At 34.8% G+C, this 15,159-nt stretch overlaps 1 protein-coding gene across 15 annotated transcripts in view; it reads left to right on the top strand.

The window, feature by feature from the left end:
- ASPH (aspartate beta-hydroxylase) overlaps positions 1-15,159 on the top strand; it is a 112,064-nt gene that overhangs the window by 41,305 nt on the left and 55,600 nt on the right. For 8 of the 15 annotated variants that reach the window (XM_032695381.1, XM_032695489.1, XM_032695434.1 and 5 more), the window contains 8 exons: positions 1,554-1,613; positions 3,159-3,215; positions 3,724-3,768; positions 6,808-6,846; positions 7,745-7,789; positions 7,902-7,943; positions 8,936-8,986; positions 9,955-9,999. In XM_032695381.1, coding sequence (XP_032551272.1) covers positions 1,554-1,613; positions 3,159-3,215; positions 3,724-3,768; positions 6,808-6,846; positions 7,745-7,789; positions 7,902-7,943; positions 8,936-8,986; positions 9,955-9,999 — 384 coding nt within the window. The remainder of the gene's footprint in view (positions 1-1,553; positions 1,614-3,158; positions 3,216-3,723; positions 3,769-6,807; positions 6,847-7,744; positions 7,790-7,901; positions 7,944-8,935; positions 8,987-9,954; positions 10,000-15,159) is intronic. The other 7 variants (XM_032695387.1, XM_032695396.1, XM_032695415.1 and 4 more) reach the window with 7 other exon arrangements.

Here is a 15,159-nt window from a genome sequence, read left to right on the forward strand (position 1 = left end):
AACTTGACTTGTAATTTCTGCTTAGACTAGAGACATAGCAAGTATCAAACACAGATAGCATTATTTAGCAAATAAATATCTTTTAAATCAAAATGGTATATTTTAATGCTCTGTGTTTTGGAATTCAGGTAACTATATATTATTATTTAATTAATGCTGTATTGGTTTTCAACTAAATTAATCTGTGCTCCAGATATGCATATCTCTCCACAATAGAGGGATGACTATAATCGTATAGAATGGTTGAAAGGGACCTTAAAGATCAGCTAGTTCTAACCCCCCTACCATGGGCAGGGACCTGTTCCACTACGTCAGGTTTCTCAAAAGCCCTTTGCAACCTGACCTTGAACACTTACAGGAATGGGGCATCCACAACTTCTCTGGGTAACATGTTCCAGGTGCCTCACCACCCTTACAGTAAGGAATTTCTCTATATCAAATATAAACCTACCTTCTTTCAGTTTAAAGCCCCTATCACTACGTGCCCTTGTAAGAAGTTCTTCTTCAGCTTTCTTGTCCTTCTGGGACTGAAAGTCTCCCATAAGGTCACCCCAGAGCTTTCTGTTCTTCAGGCTGAACCCCAGTTCCCTCAACCTTTTCTCAGAGAAGAGGTGTTCCATGTCCAGCCTCTCACCTACCAGCACCCTCAACTCCTTCGCAGGGCTGCTCTCAATCTGTCCATTCCCCATCAGTAATACCTGTATAGAGTCTGCTTCTGAAATTCCTGGTTTATTTAACTAAATTTTAAGAGTTTATTAACAGAACCTTTTCTAGACAGACTTGTTCTTCTTCCATTCAAATGTGTCTCCCTAAGAGATTGTTATGCATCAATTATGTTGTGAGTCCTGCAGAGATGAAGACATCATATAAAAAAGATGCTCCTATCTTGCTGCCTTGGGGCTTTCACAGCATGATAAAAATTATAGTAAAAATATTTAAGCAGAATCATATGATCTAATCCAACCTGGGGCAAATGATTTCTGAATGCTTTTTATCTGCCCTACTGGAAATCTTACACATCTCTTAATACATCTCTTTGAAAAACTCATGTAACAGATGTCATCTGAAAGTTTTAATTACTGGAAGTACACTGAGATTCTTTCTTCACAACAGAAGTAATTCTTTTCAATCTGGGTCTATTATACCTCTTTGTTTCTGTATCTCCTTTATTCATCCACAGTTCAACTTAAAGTAGGACACTAGAGGAGATACTCAAATTCCAGTTACTTTATATCATTGCAATTAAGAAGGCAAAGTAAATATATTCTTATTCCTTCACATTTACACAAAACTTTCTGTGGATAATGATCTTTTTTGAGCAAGTGTGTATAGAGTTTATTCATATATACACATTCTCAATATTATATAGAAGAATAAAATTGTAAGTATTATTTTTTCAGTCTGTATACGTCTTGCTGCCATTAAAAGAAATTTGCTTAGAATTTCTGCTTAGAAATTTGACTCCATTCTTACATAATATCTGTTATAGGGTTTGTGGTATTGTGTATTAGTATAAAAATGTTACAATTTGTATAAACGTATTTGTTTTTCAGATGCTGATCTTTTGGCAGATGGTCTTGAAGCAGTGGAGTCTGAGCCCTATGAAGTTCCAGGTATCATTTTATTTTTCTAAACTAAGTAATACTGGTTTTCTGCCTAAATGTAACAAATTATAGGAGAAAGAAAAATAGAAACTGTTAGACTGGTTTAGAAATATGTAATTTTGAAATTTTTTTCTCTAAATAACTTCTTGTATTGTCATGGATATTTTTACATTGAGATGACTGTATCATACTTGCTGTTGAAAGTCTTTATTAGTGGATGACTGGAATGGGAACTTTGCTTTCATTGCTGCACAAACTTTATATTTACTGTGTGTTTCTGGCTGTTGTGTATGATTGGGATCTGGCTAGGCAAGAGATCTGTGGTTCGTGCAGTCTAAGAAAGTGAGAATGAGATTTATTGCTTATATTACTGCCTTCTTACAGTTTGCAATACTAAGGTTCTTCTAGACTGTTATTCTTGGCATCAGAAGCATCCAGTTTTTAACTTTTTCTTCAGGACTGTTTGTTTCTTTGTGTCTGACTCTACTATCAGAGAGTGAGTCAGCGCCAAGGACATGATTCTGAACTATCCTTGTGCTGTCTTTCTGCTCACCTTAATACATCTTGAAAGCTTTTTGAAATTTTGCCTGGACTAATCCAATTAGCTTATAGTCATCTTCCAATTGTGCTTGATATCCTGTACAATGGCATTAGCTCATCTTTCCCATTATGTAGAAGCACTAGGTCGATATTACAGTTTCCCTGCTGCCTGATAAATATTTTCTTCAGGATTCTAACAGTGTTTATTTATAGTACAGACAGCCTTTTCCATTTACATTAGACATGGATTTATGTTTGGACTAGGCTTCTTCTTTTTGACTTAATGTTAGTTCTGGACTTTGCAGTCCTATTTGATGCCAAATGTGACAGAAAAGTAGAAAAAAAATTTGTTTGATCAGCTAACACTGTTTATTCCAAACTATGTAGGAGATTACTGCTTTCCAGTTACTGGTTTAGAATCCAAGCTGTGATGGTTAGTTTCTCACCTTCAGTATCATGTTTTGTCAGATGTGTCATACCAAGTATATCAACAACATTGCAAAGAATCCTAGTCATAGAGGAGAATAATAGACATATTTAGCTAGGTAGTGAAAAGAAGTGAATTCCTGTAAATCTGTGATGCCAGAAGTGAAGTACATATTTTGCAAGGTCTGATTTCTGGCTCATATCTTGTCTTCTGTGGATCATCATGAAGTCAGACTCCTCCATGTCAGTTAAGAAGATACTGTAGAATTTGAAGATAGAGGAAGTTTACATTTTTCATTCATATTAAAAAAATATTAAAAAATATACTGGAGAGTAATGGCTCATGTGGATCTACTTTTAATACAGGTTGTATAACAGAGGACTACAAGAGAGAGTGACCCAAGACCTTCCATTAGATTGCCATGTGTCAAGTTGTATCAGTTTGTAAAGTTTTAATTTGTCACTTTTCAACTAAGGAGCTACATTTAGCTATTGACAGATGCATTATGGATGCAAGTTAAAACAATCAAATATTAAAAAAAAATCCTATTTTTTATGTCAAAATATTTATTCATATTTAATTTACAGCTTCAGATGATTATGTTGTATCTATGGAAGGAAGAGTAAGTGATCCAGAAGCTCCAGGTTTGTAAATTTTCATTACTTCAGATGATGATATAATCTCACATTTTTTAAATCTGCTACAAAGTATTATGTCATATTGACTGTTTCATCACAGTTTTATTTTCAAACAGTTTTTAGGTTGTTTCAAGTAAGCCTGATTTTTTTACCGCTGTGTTACCATTGCATTTGTGAGCATAACACTTGATGAATCCAATCCACAAATACTTACTATCTTGTTCTGTCAGGAGTCTTGCAGTCTAATCAATGGATTGATTGTCCAAGACCCACTTATGTTCTTAATTTTAAACCAAAATAGAAATGTACATGAACTTATTATATTCTTTGTCTTATGGTGCATCTCCTGGATGTGTTTTACAATTTAACTGTTACTTTCAAATAAAATATTGTAGTATTAACTCAGTATGTTTAGTTCTGTTATTCTTGTGCTAAATATGTGACTATTTAAGTTCTCATGTGCTATTTAGCTTTGCATGAAAATTGATGGGAATGTAAAATATTTTTATTTAAGGTGACTCTGAGTTGGTACTAGAAGATGCTATGGAACATTACACAGGTATAGTCCAAAGTCTTATTTCTTTTTATTGAAGTTTCATTGAATTTTGTCCCCAAACCAAACAATCATGCAAAAAAACCGCCCAACACTCAAAACATTGGAACTCTTAGATAACTTCCATTCCTTAATGAGTTATTACATCTATGTTTTTGATTATATTCTGAAAAAATACTAAGAACTATATGAGTACTACTTCTCTTTAATATCACCCAAATGGGCAGAATAATATTTTTGAAAATTCTCCTGAATTTTCAGGAGAATGGATATTGGTATTTTAAATCATACAGAAGTGTTTGTAGATAAAAAAGAATTTATATATGTCAGAGATGTTGAAGTTAATGTGATGTCAAGAAGAAAGTAATGTCTTTAAATTTTTTTTTAAAAGCAAGCAAACCATAACAAGATCCCAAAATTGCACTGTAGAAGTTAACTGTATATAGAAATGATTTAAGAATATTTTGATTCTGAATTATAGGTAATTTTTAGGTGACTTCATGACCTGTATAAGAAAGCCTACTGATAATGCTTTATTATTTTTAAGTCTGTCTTTCGATGCCAGAAGACTTTTAGTGGCCCAAAGGTGTATTTAGCACATAGTCTGTGTCTTTCACAGTCTGCAGAAAATAATTATTTGCCTCAGTGATGATGCCCCTGACAAAATGTCTTGGCATTAATAGGATGGAAAACCAAGAGACCTCTAGATGTTTTTCTGGGGTTTGTTTTTTATCCACCTTTCCAGGAGATATTTATTTTACGATCAGTTCCCAGACAGGAATCACTTCCTCTTGCTTCTCACACCTAGATACAAAGAAGTGCAACTCTTAATCTTTACTTTCATGCTTCTTCATATGTAGTGGTGACATGGACAGAAAATGCTTCCATGCCCTCGGGAACTGTTATTTATATTGGCTTTTTGAGTAAGCTCAGCTTTTTGATCAGGGAAGTAACTGAAGTAATTTACATCAGCTTTTCGTAAAATCAGTTGCAAAACTATTTCATATTCTGCAGTCTCTTCTGGCACCCTGGCACCATAACAGTGAATCACTCTATTTTGTGAGTAATTCATGTGCTTCAGCAAACAGTGGTTTCATGTGCAGTTGCCTCTGTGTACTACAATGAGAGTTCTAAATAGCATCAGATAAATCAGATTTTTTTTTTACCCTACTCTTTCTATAGTCTTACAGATCCTTTGATTAGGATGATAACAAGAATAGGAATTTTTCTCCAAAGGAAATTCTAAGGTAACAGGTGACTGTCAAAAAATTTATTGTTCTTTGCTTGCCAGGCTTCTTTATGCAATAAATTATTCCCGCAGTCTGTGGCAAACTGCTTTTCTCTTGATAAAAGTTCGCTTTTTCATGGCATAATTTTGCCTTGCTTTCAAGTTCTCCCTTGAAGACGTTCTGGTTGTAAGAGAAAGCACCATGAGTTTGTACTTCTTGGAGGAATTTCAGAGCTCCAGCCTGGAGCAGTGTGGAAGAAAAAGACCCGTCAGCTGATCTGCCTTTCTGTGACACACCGTTTTTTCCTTAGGAGTTGAGTCTGTCAAGTTTCAGGGCATGTTCACGTTCATGTGCTAGACACCATTTTAGCAACTTTTGTCTATGGGCCCATCTTTCTTGTACCTTTTTCCACACTTTTGGTTGGATTGAAAGTGAAACAGATTTGCTCTGTTTCTGGAGAAAAGCAGTTTTAGCACCTGTTTTTTAAAGTCAAAGAAGAAATGGAGACCATTGTGGAGATCTGAAATTCTTTCTCTCAAATGTAAAGCTTGTGGTTTTGGCATGGGCTCCAAAACTGCAGTTCACTTCCTCAAGAAGATTCAGTTTAAAGCTTGAGATGCAATTGTCTGTGAAGTCAACAGAAGTGTAAGCTTCTCTATTCTGGAGTCAGTGTATCTTCCCCATCTCTATCAGATGCTTCCCCTCCTCTGGCAAGACCCTCTGATGAAATGTTTTCTTCAGTTCTGCTGCTTTCTGGAATTGTCAGAAAGCTGAGGGCAGTGCCAAGAGGATTGTTGGCTAGAACAGTTCAGTTTCTCTTGTGACTCTTGCTTTGTATGACTTGGTTCTTAATTCAGTCAGGGACCAGCTCTAATAGGAGCGTGGTTCCTGTAATCAGATCACTGAGGTTATTGCTAATGCTAAAAATTCTGTTGTTGAAATAAGTGTATGATAGGCTACAGTGGAGTGTGTAAACAGATTGATCGTATAATTTGGAATAGAAGAACTCAGTTATTGTACACAACTTTCAGTAGTTTTATGAAGAGTTTGCTACAGCTAGTAGCAATGAAACTGGAGAAGGAAAGCAAGTTTGAGATTTTCATTAGAATTAAAGGGTTCTGGATGGTTTTTTAAGGATATTCTGTAAGAACTTTTTTCTAAGGAATGTAGGGAGAGCCATATGACCATTAGTACCTTATAAGATTAATCACTATTATAAAGACGTGAGGGGTTTTTGATTGGTTGGTTGGTTTTTTAAATCTTACGTAATTGGCCAATTGACCTTTTTCAGATGAGAGTTAAGATAATGAAATCATTCAAAACACTGAATGAACTTTGAACTTCTTTAGTTCTAAAATTTACAGTGAGTGTATATTGAAACTTCAGACAACGGATAGCATTTTCCTCTATTTTCAGACATTATATAAAATTAAATATTGAATATTCTTAACCTATTTCTTCAAAATTACAAAGATTAGACTGGCTCTTTACTCAAATATTAAGAATGTAGAAAAATTATAGCAACTGTACAGAATTATGGATTTATTGTTGTCATTGTTTTCAGCATTTCACCTGTGTAGATAGAAAGGCTTGAAATTTCAGCAGTATGTTCACGTTAGGTATATTTTTTTTTTTTGTGTAAAATTTCTACTACAAGCTCCAAAGAGGGTTCATGTATCTATTCAGGCCCCAAAGCAGGGTAAGTTTTTTAAGGACTTTATCATTAAAGAAGTTACCTGGTTGCTTAATAACCAAATTTTTAGGATACTTTTTGCATATAAACCACCCAGCAACTTTATTTTTTCTTTCCTTTCAGAACCCAAACATGAAAAGCAGACTGAGACTCAAGATACAGGTATATACACATATATATAAATGCATATGTATGTATGTATATGTGTGAGTGGGGTGTGTGTAACTCCCACACACATCCCGCCATCTGTATATATTCCTATTTATGAAACATATTAGAAAATCTTTGTTTCATATGTCAAGTAGAAATACCTCTAAATAAGTGTTATTAGAATATATATTGTTTTCAAAATCAGAGAAATATTTTAAGCAAGTTAGCGTAACAATTATCAACTTAATCTTGCTGTTTATATATATTGAAATATATAATCTGTGTGACCTTCAGTTATGACAGTTGCCAGTTGCGGCAAAGGTTTGTTAACATTTTTGACTATGAGCTGAGACACCTTTTAAGATGCTGTCCTTGAGGATTCATCTTTAAGGTCTCAAGTGACACAAAGTGGGGTATCTGAGGCTTTTAGTGGACAGTTGGAACACAGTAATTCAGCATAGACAGTCAACCTGCTGCCTGCTGTGATCTTTGCTCAGAACCTTGCAACCAGTGCGTAAGATCATTCAAAATGTACAGCCTGCCAATACTAACTCTACTTTGATGCAGACTTTTGTGGGTGCATTTATGTAATTAACAGAAGCAATTAAAAATTGTCTGCAGTACCCTCTCTGCATCCTGTATACTTTGTTGTCTTGAAATAGCAACTCTTTGGAGTCATCTCAGACAACTGATTGAAAAAAACTACAGTTCTTTAGTTTAGAATGAAGTAAAGGAATTCCCTAGGTTTTTTTTCCCTTAAATTCATCAAAGTTCCTGTTTGTCAATAGCAGTTTACTGTTCACAGGTAAACGTGTCTGTGTGCTAGTTGTGTTATTTTGTGCTGTGTGTAAATTCCATAAATTGAGGGCTTGACTTCATTATTGCTCTGAATCAAATGGGTTTTTTTTAGCTATTCACGACCTTCCAGAGGAGGTGAATGAAGCCACAGAGCCAGGTATATATTTTGTAATCGTGATCTTAAAGTCTTTTAATAAAATATATGCATTTGAAAATCTGACGTTAAAAAAAAAGCACGTTCATTATATACTTTTCCCTTTTTATTATAGATAAAGTTACTGAAGATTTTGATGTTGCTAAAGATGTCTCAGGTATGAGTTTTTATAGTTTGTGAAAGAAAAAAATTATATTAATATAATTAAAAAACAAACAAATGAAAAACAAAGCAGATAAATGTGTATGTAGAATCATCAAACAGTTTGGGTTGGAAGAGACATTTAAACATCATGTGCTTCAAACTCTACCATGGCCAGTGACATCTTTCACTAAGTCAGATTGCTCAAAGGTCTGTCCAGTTTGACTTGGAACACTTCCAATGATGGAGCATCTCTAGCGCTCTGGACAACCTGTTCCAGTGTCTCACCACACTCAGAATAAAAAATTTCATTCGTATGTCTAATCTCAATTTACCCTCTTTAACTTTAAAACCGTTGCTTCTTGTCCTGTTGCTGCAGGCATTGGTAAAAAGTGTCTCTCTGTGTTTCTCACAAGATCCCTTGTTGAAAGGCTGTGATAAGGTCTCTCTGCAGCCTTCTCTTCTCTAGACTGAGCAACCCAGCTCTCTCAGCCTGTCTTCTTAGGAGAGTAGCTCCAGCACCTGACCCCAGTGCAGGAACTTGCACTTGGCCTTGTTGAACTTCATGATGTTCATATGAAGTACTTACTCCGTTCCTCAAATTGGAGCTCTGTGTTAGTTTTCGACATTGCCACTCAAAAAGATTAAGTTGTAAATTTTTGTTTGCTGTATTGGTATTGGGAAATTTTAAATGGCTACTGTGTGATTTAAAGATTTGTTCTTGGAAGTTAAGGATGTCATTAAGCAAGTTTTTTTCAAACACGTCAGCTACAGCGAAGTGATCTAAGTGATCTAAGCAGTTTAGTTTGAGCACAGTGAGTAGCATTTGATGCTATATTTATTTAGATTTTCTGTTTGAAAAATGCATTCTAATGTAATTAAATGGGGAAACAGCAGTTTCTCTTCCTTCTCATTTGATACTGATTTGATTGTGTGGGCACTGGGGCATAAGAACAAAATCATAAATGTACTATTTATGAATTTTAACACTTATTTTCTTTGTAACAGTAGAAAGTAAGCAATCAGAAGACGATGTGGCCATTGAACCAGAGGAATCAGGTTTGTATGTTATGTTTTACATGGCTTTACCACTTAAAAGAAAATTGAGAATTATAAATATTGTGAAATAGAATTTCACGCTGCAATAAAAATACATTCATAACTTTTCCTGCAGCTGTTTTCTTTTGAGGACAAACATATCTGTGTTGTTAGAATCTGTCACCTTGGGTTTTTTAGTGACAATATTTTAATGGCTTTCAAAGCACTCTTCAGTTTAGAAGTTGAGAGTGCTACCAACTCAGAAAAACTTACATTGATAAAAATGACCATATTAGACCATATGATAAAACTGAAGATTTCTTTGCTCTGTTTTCCACCGGCCAGTCAGTAGTGCATACTCAGGAAAAAGAGTATATGTGAGAAATCAAGTTTCCCCAACTTTGAGCTTTATTTATGGGCTTCCCAAGTCAGAGAATGTATTTCCCTCTCTTTGATTCTTCTTATTGTCTACAACCAGCATCCTGGCTATTGTGAAGTTTTTTCTGGTCAGCCTGACTGCATTAATAGGGACTGTGTGCAGCCTTCAGTCTGTTAGCAGTAATAACACTTGGTGATGTGTGACATGTCTAATTTAAACATACATATGGAATTAAAAATAATTGAATTTTGAGGTCAAGTATTTCACAGTTGCAGCTGGGAACATAATAAGTATATGAACTTTTCTAAGCCTGTACTGCAGCACCATGTGAAACTGGGAGATTTGTGCTTTGGGTAGTATAGTTTCAGAATTTTGAAGTATCGTTTTTGAAACTGTGCAATTCTGCAATTTACTCATTGGCCTCCTTAAGTATTAATCTTCCCCTTGGAAAAATTCAGCTGAGGAAGAAATTTGCATCCCACTTCTGCAAAAGTAGTATTACAGAGCGGTCTTGATAGGTCACTATTTTGAACATAAGAGAAAAAAGTGGCTTTTAAAAATATTAAGGGAGAAGTCCAGCTTGAGTTATTTTTACATTTTTGATTTACAGAAATACCTGTTCAAGCTGAGGATTATTCAAATGATGTTCGAGTGGGTAAGTCAATTTTAAATGCTTGGGATTTTTTAGAAAAGAAAAAATTAAGCACTAGCTACATGGAAATTTATAAACAAATTACTTTGTGGAGAGCATGAAGGGATATCATTAATGTCGAAGTTGCTTCTTGGTTTTGAAGCGATAATTTTTTTGGTGTGCTTGATCAGTGGAAGCAGTAATTACTCGGTTAAATGAAAGTATTCCAAATAAACTATTAGTAGTTTTAATTTGCAACTTAATTTGTAATGATTTCAGATAGAGCTGGACAGTTTTGCTGTAAAGGGAAATACAACATTTTCAGGTCTCAGAATATGTGCATACTTCCTCTCCAGAGTAACTGATCATGGACAGTGATACTGTTAATTCTCTGAGTGTCAGTCAGATCTATTGGAGTTTGACTGTGATACATTCTTTGGTCAATGCTCTGGAAACAGGACTTTTTTTGTCATGCCACTGCATTTTTCTTGACATAACTGATATCAAGAACAAGAGCACTTCCAGTTCTTCCATCTATTGCCTGACAATAGTAAGCACAGAGTTGACCAAAAACATTTTTAGAGTAGCTAAGTGGCTTTGGAATTTGGAGACTGTATATTGTTACATTTCACTGCTTTTTGGAGTTAATTATTACAAGGTGCTAATTTGTTAGTTGTAACAAAGTAGTTGTGTTGAGTGAGAGTTGTATCTCGGGGCAGTAGATCAGTGAAGCTGCAATCCAAGAGCACTGAGGGCTATATTTCTGTTTTGTTCTGATTAGCCTGGGTTAGTTAATCTTTGCATTGTGCAGAAGCTCTTATGAGGTGTGGTGCCCAGAGGGTTCTGGGGTGGTTTTTTTTTTCCATGCAGTAAAGGAAACTTCTGTTTGGCTCTTAGTTGTGCCAAAAGTAGCCAGAGAAGTGAAAAAACAGAGGAGACCTTTGTGGTTGCCAGGTACAGATTGAAGGCGTGGTTTAGTTAATATTTTAATTTATTTGCTGAACCTTAACTGAGGTGATTTAAAATGCTCATATCATATGTGACTGTGTTGTCTGTGAGGTCTTTCTAATCTGTTTATAACAGCCATATGGTGTGTGAAATGTTTGAAGCCATATATATCAATTAATAGATGCCTTATCTAAAATGTTTTGTTTCATAATGAATATGGAGTATTCTTAACCAAAGCTTATAATCAGTATAAGAACAAACAGTAGCTGCTTTGACAGCAGGCAAGAAGTTCAGCAAAGGTAGTCTTGGTTTGGTTTGTTGTGCGTTAAGTTGTAACGGTAGAAGAGGAAAACATGCTTTCTCTCAGAAAATGTTGCTACTTAAAGTTAAAATAACAAAAAGGCCCTTACTGGACTGTTAGAAAGTTTCCACTGGACAGTGCCAGTTGTGTTGATATGAAGATATTGAGATGATCTGTTGGCTTACGTATGCTATTTTAAAATTAAAGTCAGAATGCAAGTGCCAACTTGAAATCTTTAAGTTTTGGACCACATTTCTGTCACTTCTATGCTATAATGTATGGCTCAGTCTTGCAGCAATAAATTAATAAAAATAATCTTAGGTGTTTTGTACAGTAGTGATAATTTCCAAAATATACCAATAGAATCATAGAATCAGTTAGGTTGAAAACGATCCTTAAGGTCAAGTCCAGCTGTAAGCCTAACACTACCAAGTGCACCACTAAGCAATGTCTCTGAGTGCCACATCTACATGGCTTTTAAACACTGCCATAGGCGGTGACTGCACCACTTCCCTGAGCAGCCTCTTCCAGTGCTTAAACACCCTTTTGGGGAAGATATTTTTCCTCATACCTGATCTAATCTTCCCCTGGCACAACTCAATGCTGTTTCCTCTTAACTATCACTTGTTACTTGGCAGAAGAGACCGACCCCCCCCTGGCTACGGCCTTCTTTCAGGTAGTTGTAGGGAGAGATAAGGTCTTCCCTGACCCTCCCTTGGTCCAGGCTAAACAACCCCATCTCCCTGAGCCACTCTTCATAGGATTTATGCTCCAAGACAGAGCTTTGTTGCCCTTCTTTGGACATCCTTCAGTACCTCAATGTCCTTCTTGTAGTGAGGGGCCCAAACTTAACACAGGATTTGAGGTGTGGCCTCACCAGTGCTGAGTACAGAGGGATGATCATTCCTTTAATTGCAGATGTATTTTCAAATAAGATGGTGGAAATGAACATAGTTGTCCACTCCTCTTTTGTTGTACTGTGATACTAAAAGAATCTTTACTGTTTTCAGACACTGTTAGAATAATAGCATGTTCTACTTTGACATACTATGCATTCCTGATGCTTTCAAAAGATCTTTTAGATCTATTTTTTTTACCTGTATTTATTTCCAAAACTAGTGCAACACTTCTTAAATCGCAAGGTTACCCTTATCTCTTATTATTTCTGCACAAAAAGTAGAATTTAAGTAGCATCTCAGAAAACTGAGAAAAGAAACAGAGGACTTAAATGACTGTTGACCATGAATAAAAATAAGTATTAAATTATTATTTATTTCTGCTATTAAGTATGTTTATCTACCTTTTTTGTATATGAATCTTTCAGTTTGAAAGCAACATTATTCTCAAATATTCCTCTTAGAGTATGACATTCATGTTTACCATGGATTTTTTAATATGTTATTTGTGATGGAGGATTCAGTACAGAGATTTTATTGTCAGAAGTCTTTGTGTTTAGGTATTCAAAGTCTAATATTTCCTGTTCCCTCAGCAATAATAATATTGAAGTTGACTGTACTAGAGACAGCTGAGAACTCTCTTCTGAATGAAGAATCCCTTTATACACATATGCACTCTTTACGTATATTTACATCTATTTATGTAATATACATAATTTCAGGCAGTGTAAAAGAAATTCAGAATATCATTATAGAGTCCTTATTCTTCAGTTTTATAAATTAATGCAACTGCATTTCAACAGTTTCTGTCAGGTTGGGAGCAGCTGTTTTATCCTAAGGTAAAACATAGGAATTTAGTTTTTTTAGAAAGAAAACAGGAGATAGTTCAGAGGCTGAATTTAACTGTGAGGAACATTCTCACATCACCAGTGAAGAGATTGGGTGTGGGATTTGAATATGCTGGAGTGCAAGTCAAAAGTTGTTTTTCTGACTTCAGGGTATATCAGAAAAAGAAGTAATACTACAAAAATACATGTTTGGGTATCTGTAGGTACTGTTTTCCAGTTCTCTGAGTTTATTTCTAAAATTATTACTGGTGTTCTTTTCCAGATGTAGGCTACTTTAGCTTCAGTTATAATCCACATTTTTGTAACTAATGCACTTGAATGATATGATAGACCAACTTCAGATTTTTTTTACTAATCCTGTTTTATACTGGCACATAAATTGCAGTAGTTGTGATAGAGTGGTTCTTGTTGGATACATATTTTAGGGGAGACATATCGCAGGTTTTGGGATACCATTGCTCTCTGTATTTGGATTTTGATCCATCTTATATGAGTTCAGATGTAAAATATCTATGGGTTGTCCCACTCCTCCTCTTCACCTTGTATCCTTGACATTTTTATAACCCTACATTTATTTTACCAACTGCTGAAATCCCTTATGTGTAGAGAAGTTTCCACTTTAGAACTTTGACCCTTCCTTATTCCCTGCTCCTCTTTTCCAATTGTCTTTGACTTTAACAAATAAAACCCAAAACCAAACCAAAAAAAAAAACCAACAAAAAACCCCCAAAACCCACCAAAACAAAAAATTGTTTTCACGTGTTAGATCTAGACATGGCCTAGATTTCCTTTACAAGGTAAATGAAGTGCCGTATGGTAATAAAAAAATTTACTGTGTAGATAAGTATTTCCCACCTAATATGGCAACTTTGTGTATATTCCTTAAGGTAGCTCCTAGAAATTATAGCTTTCTCAAACTGACTAGTCTGATACAAAGTTGCATTTTTTAGCATTTAAGATTTTTTTTGTTGTTGTTTTAGAGTGAGTTGTGTTTTGGTTGGTCCTTTAATATAGATTTCCCCTTATTTTTTCAGATACTTAAAGCTTCAAAAGAAAAGTCCCTACATCAGGAGGACCAGCCCTAACCATACGCTACAAAAGGGGAGCAGATGGTTGTAATAGATCTTATGATGTAATTACCAAGCAGTTCAGGGTTTGGGGAATGAACACTAAGATGTTGTAACTGGGTTTTAGCCAACTGTCATTTTAGTAAGCATTTTTAACATTTGGATGTTTAGTTTACATTCCTGTCTGATATTATTTTTTTTTCCCTTGGTCAAGTTTAGTGAATTCATTATTTTTTTCTTCTGTGTTTGTGACAGAGTTGCAACTTTGAGCTGCATTTCATGTACTGTTTAAGCAATTGTTAATATTCTATTTATAACGTAGCAGCAAGTACATTTTTTTCAGATTTTAATATATATCTTTTGTTGTGGATTCGTACAGTATGTACAGAGCAGTTTGGTCAAATGAAACATATTATGAATTTTTAAATGTTTTATAACTGCTGATATAGCATACAGCCTAATTGCATTTTGTTAAAAACACTAATCAGGCACACACTATGCTGTGAAGTTTGACTTATCTCTCTTTGCACTGATGTTATGTCAACAGTTACACTACATGAATTTCAGGTTATTTTTAAAATAGCCTAACAAGATGCAAATGTGTGTGTTTAATTTATACCAATAAAAGGGCAGATTACTAAATTACACTTTTCAAAAACTATTGATGCGTGAATTAGAACTTTTTATTTATGCCCATTTGATTTATAAAGCAAAAATGTCTGGAGACTACATGGTAGTCTGTCAGGACATTAGTAGAGGTTGCAACAAAACTGAGTTGCTGGAATCAGGTGAATTTAGTAAATTTTTCTAGTTTGCCTCCCAATATAATGATCTGAAAGCTAGATATAGTTAGCTTTACATTGAGTAAATTATTTAAAAAACTTGAGTACAGATACTTGATTTGAAAATTTTATTTAAAAAAGGAAAAAAAACTTAGGAAATTCAACCTTTGTAAAAGTTTGATGTCAAAATTTAAGACCTACAGTTATAAATACTCTTATAAATGGTACATCTGAAATTTAGACTGTGAGTGATTTAGGATTTTAATATAACAGGTTTGGTTTTTACCTGTTCTGTGCTGCTGTTCCACAATTATGGAGACATATTTTATTCTTTGGTATTTT

This window comes from Chiroxiphia lanceolata, chromosome 1, assembly GCF_009829145.1.
Source record: "Chiroxiphia lanceolata isolate bChiLan1 chromosome 1, bChiLan1.pri, whole genome shotgun sequence".
Lineage (NCBI taxonomy): Eukaryota > Metazoa > Chordata > Aves > Passeriformes > Pipridae > Chiroxiphia > Chiroxiphia lanceolata.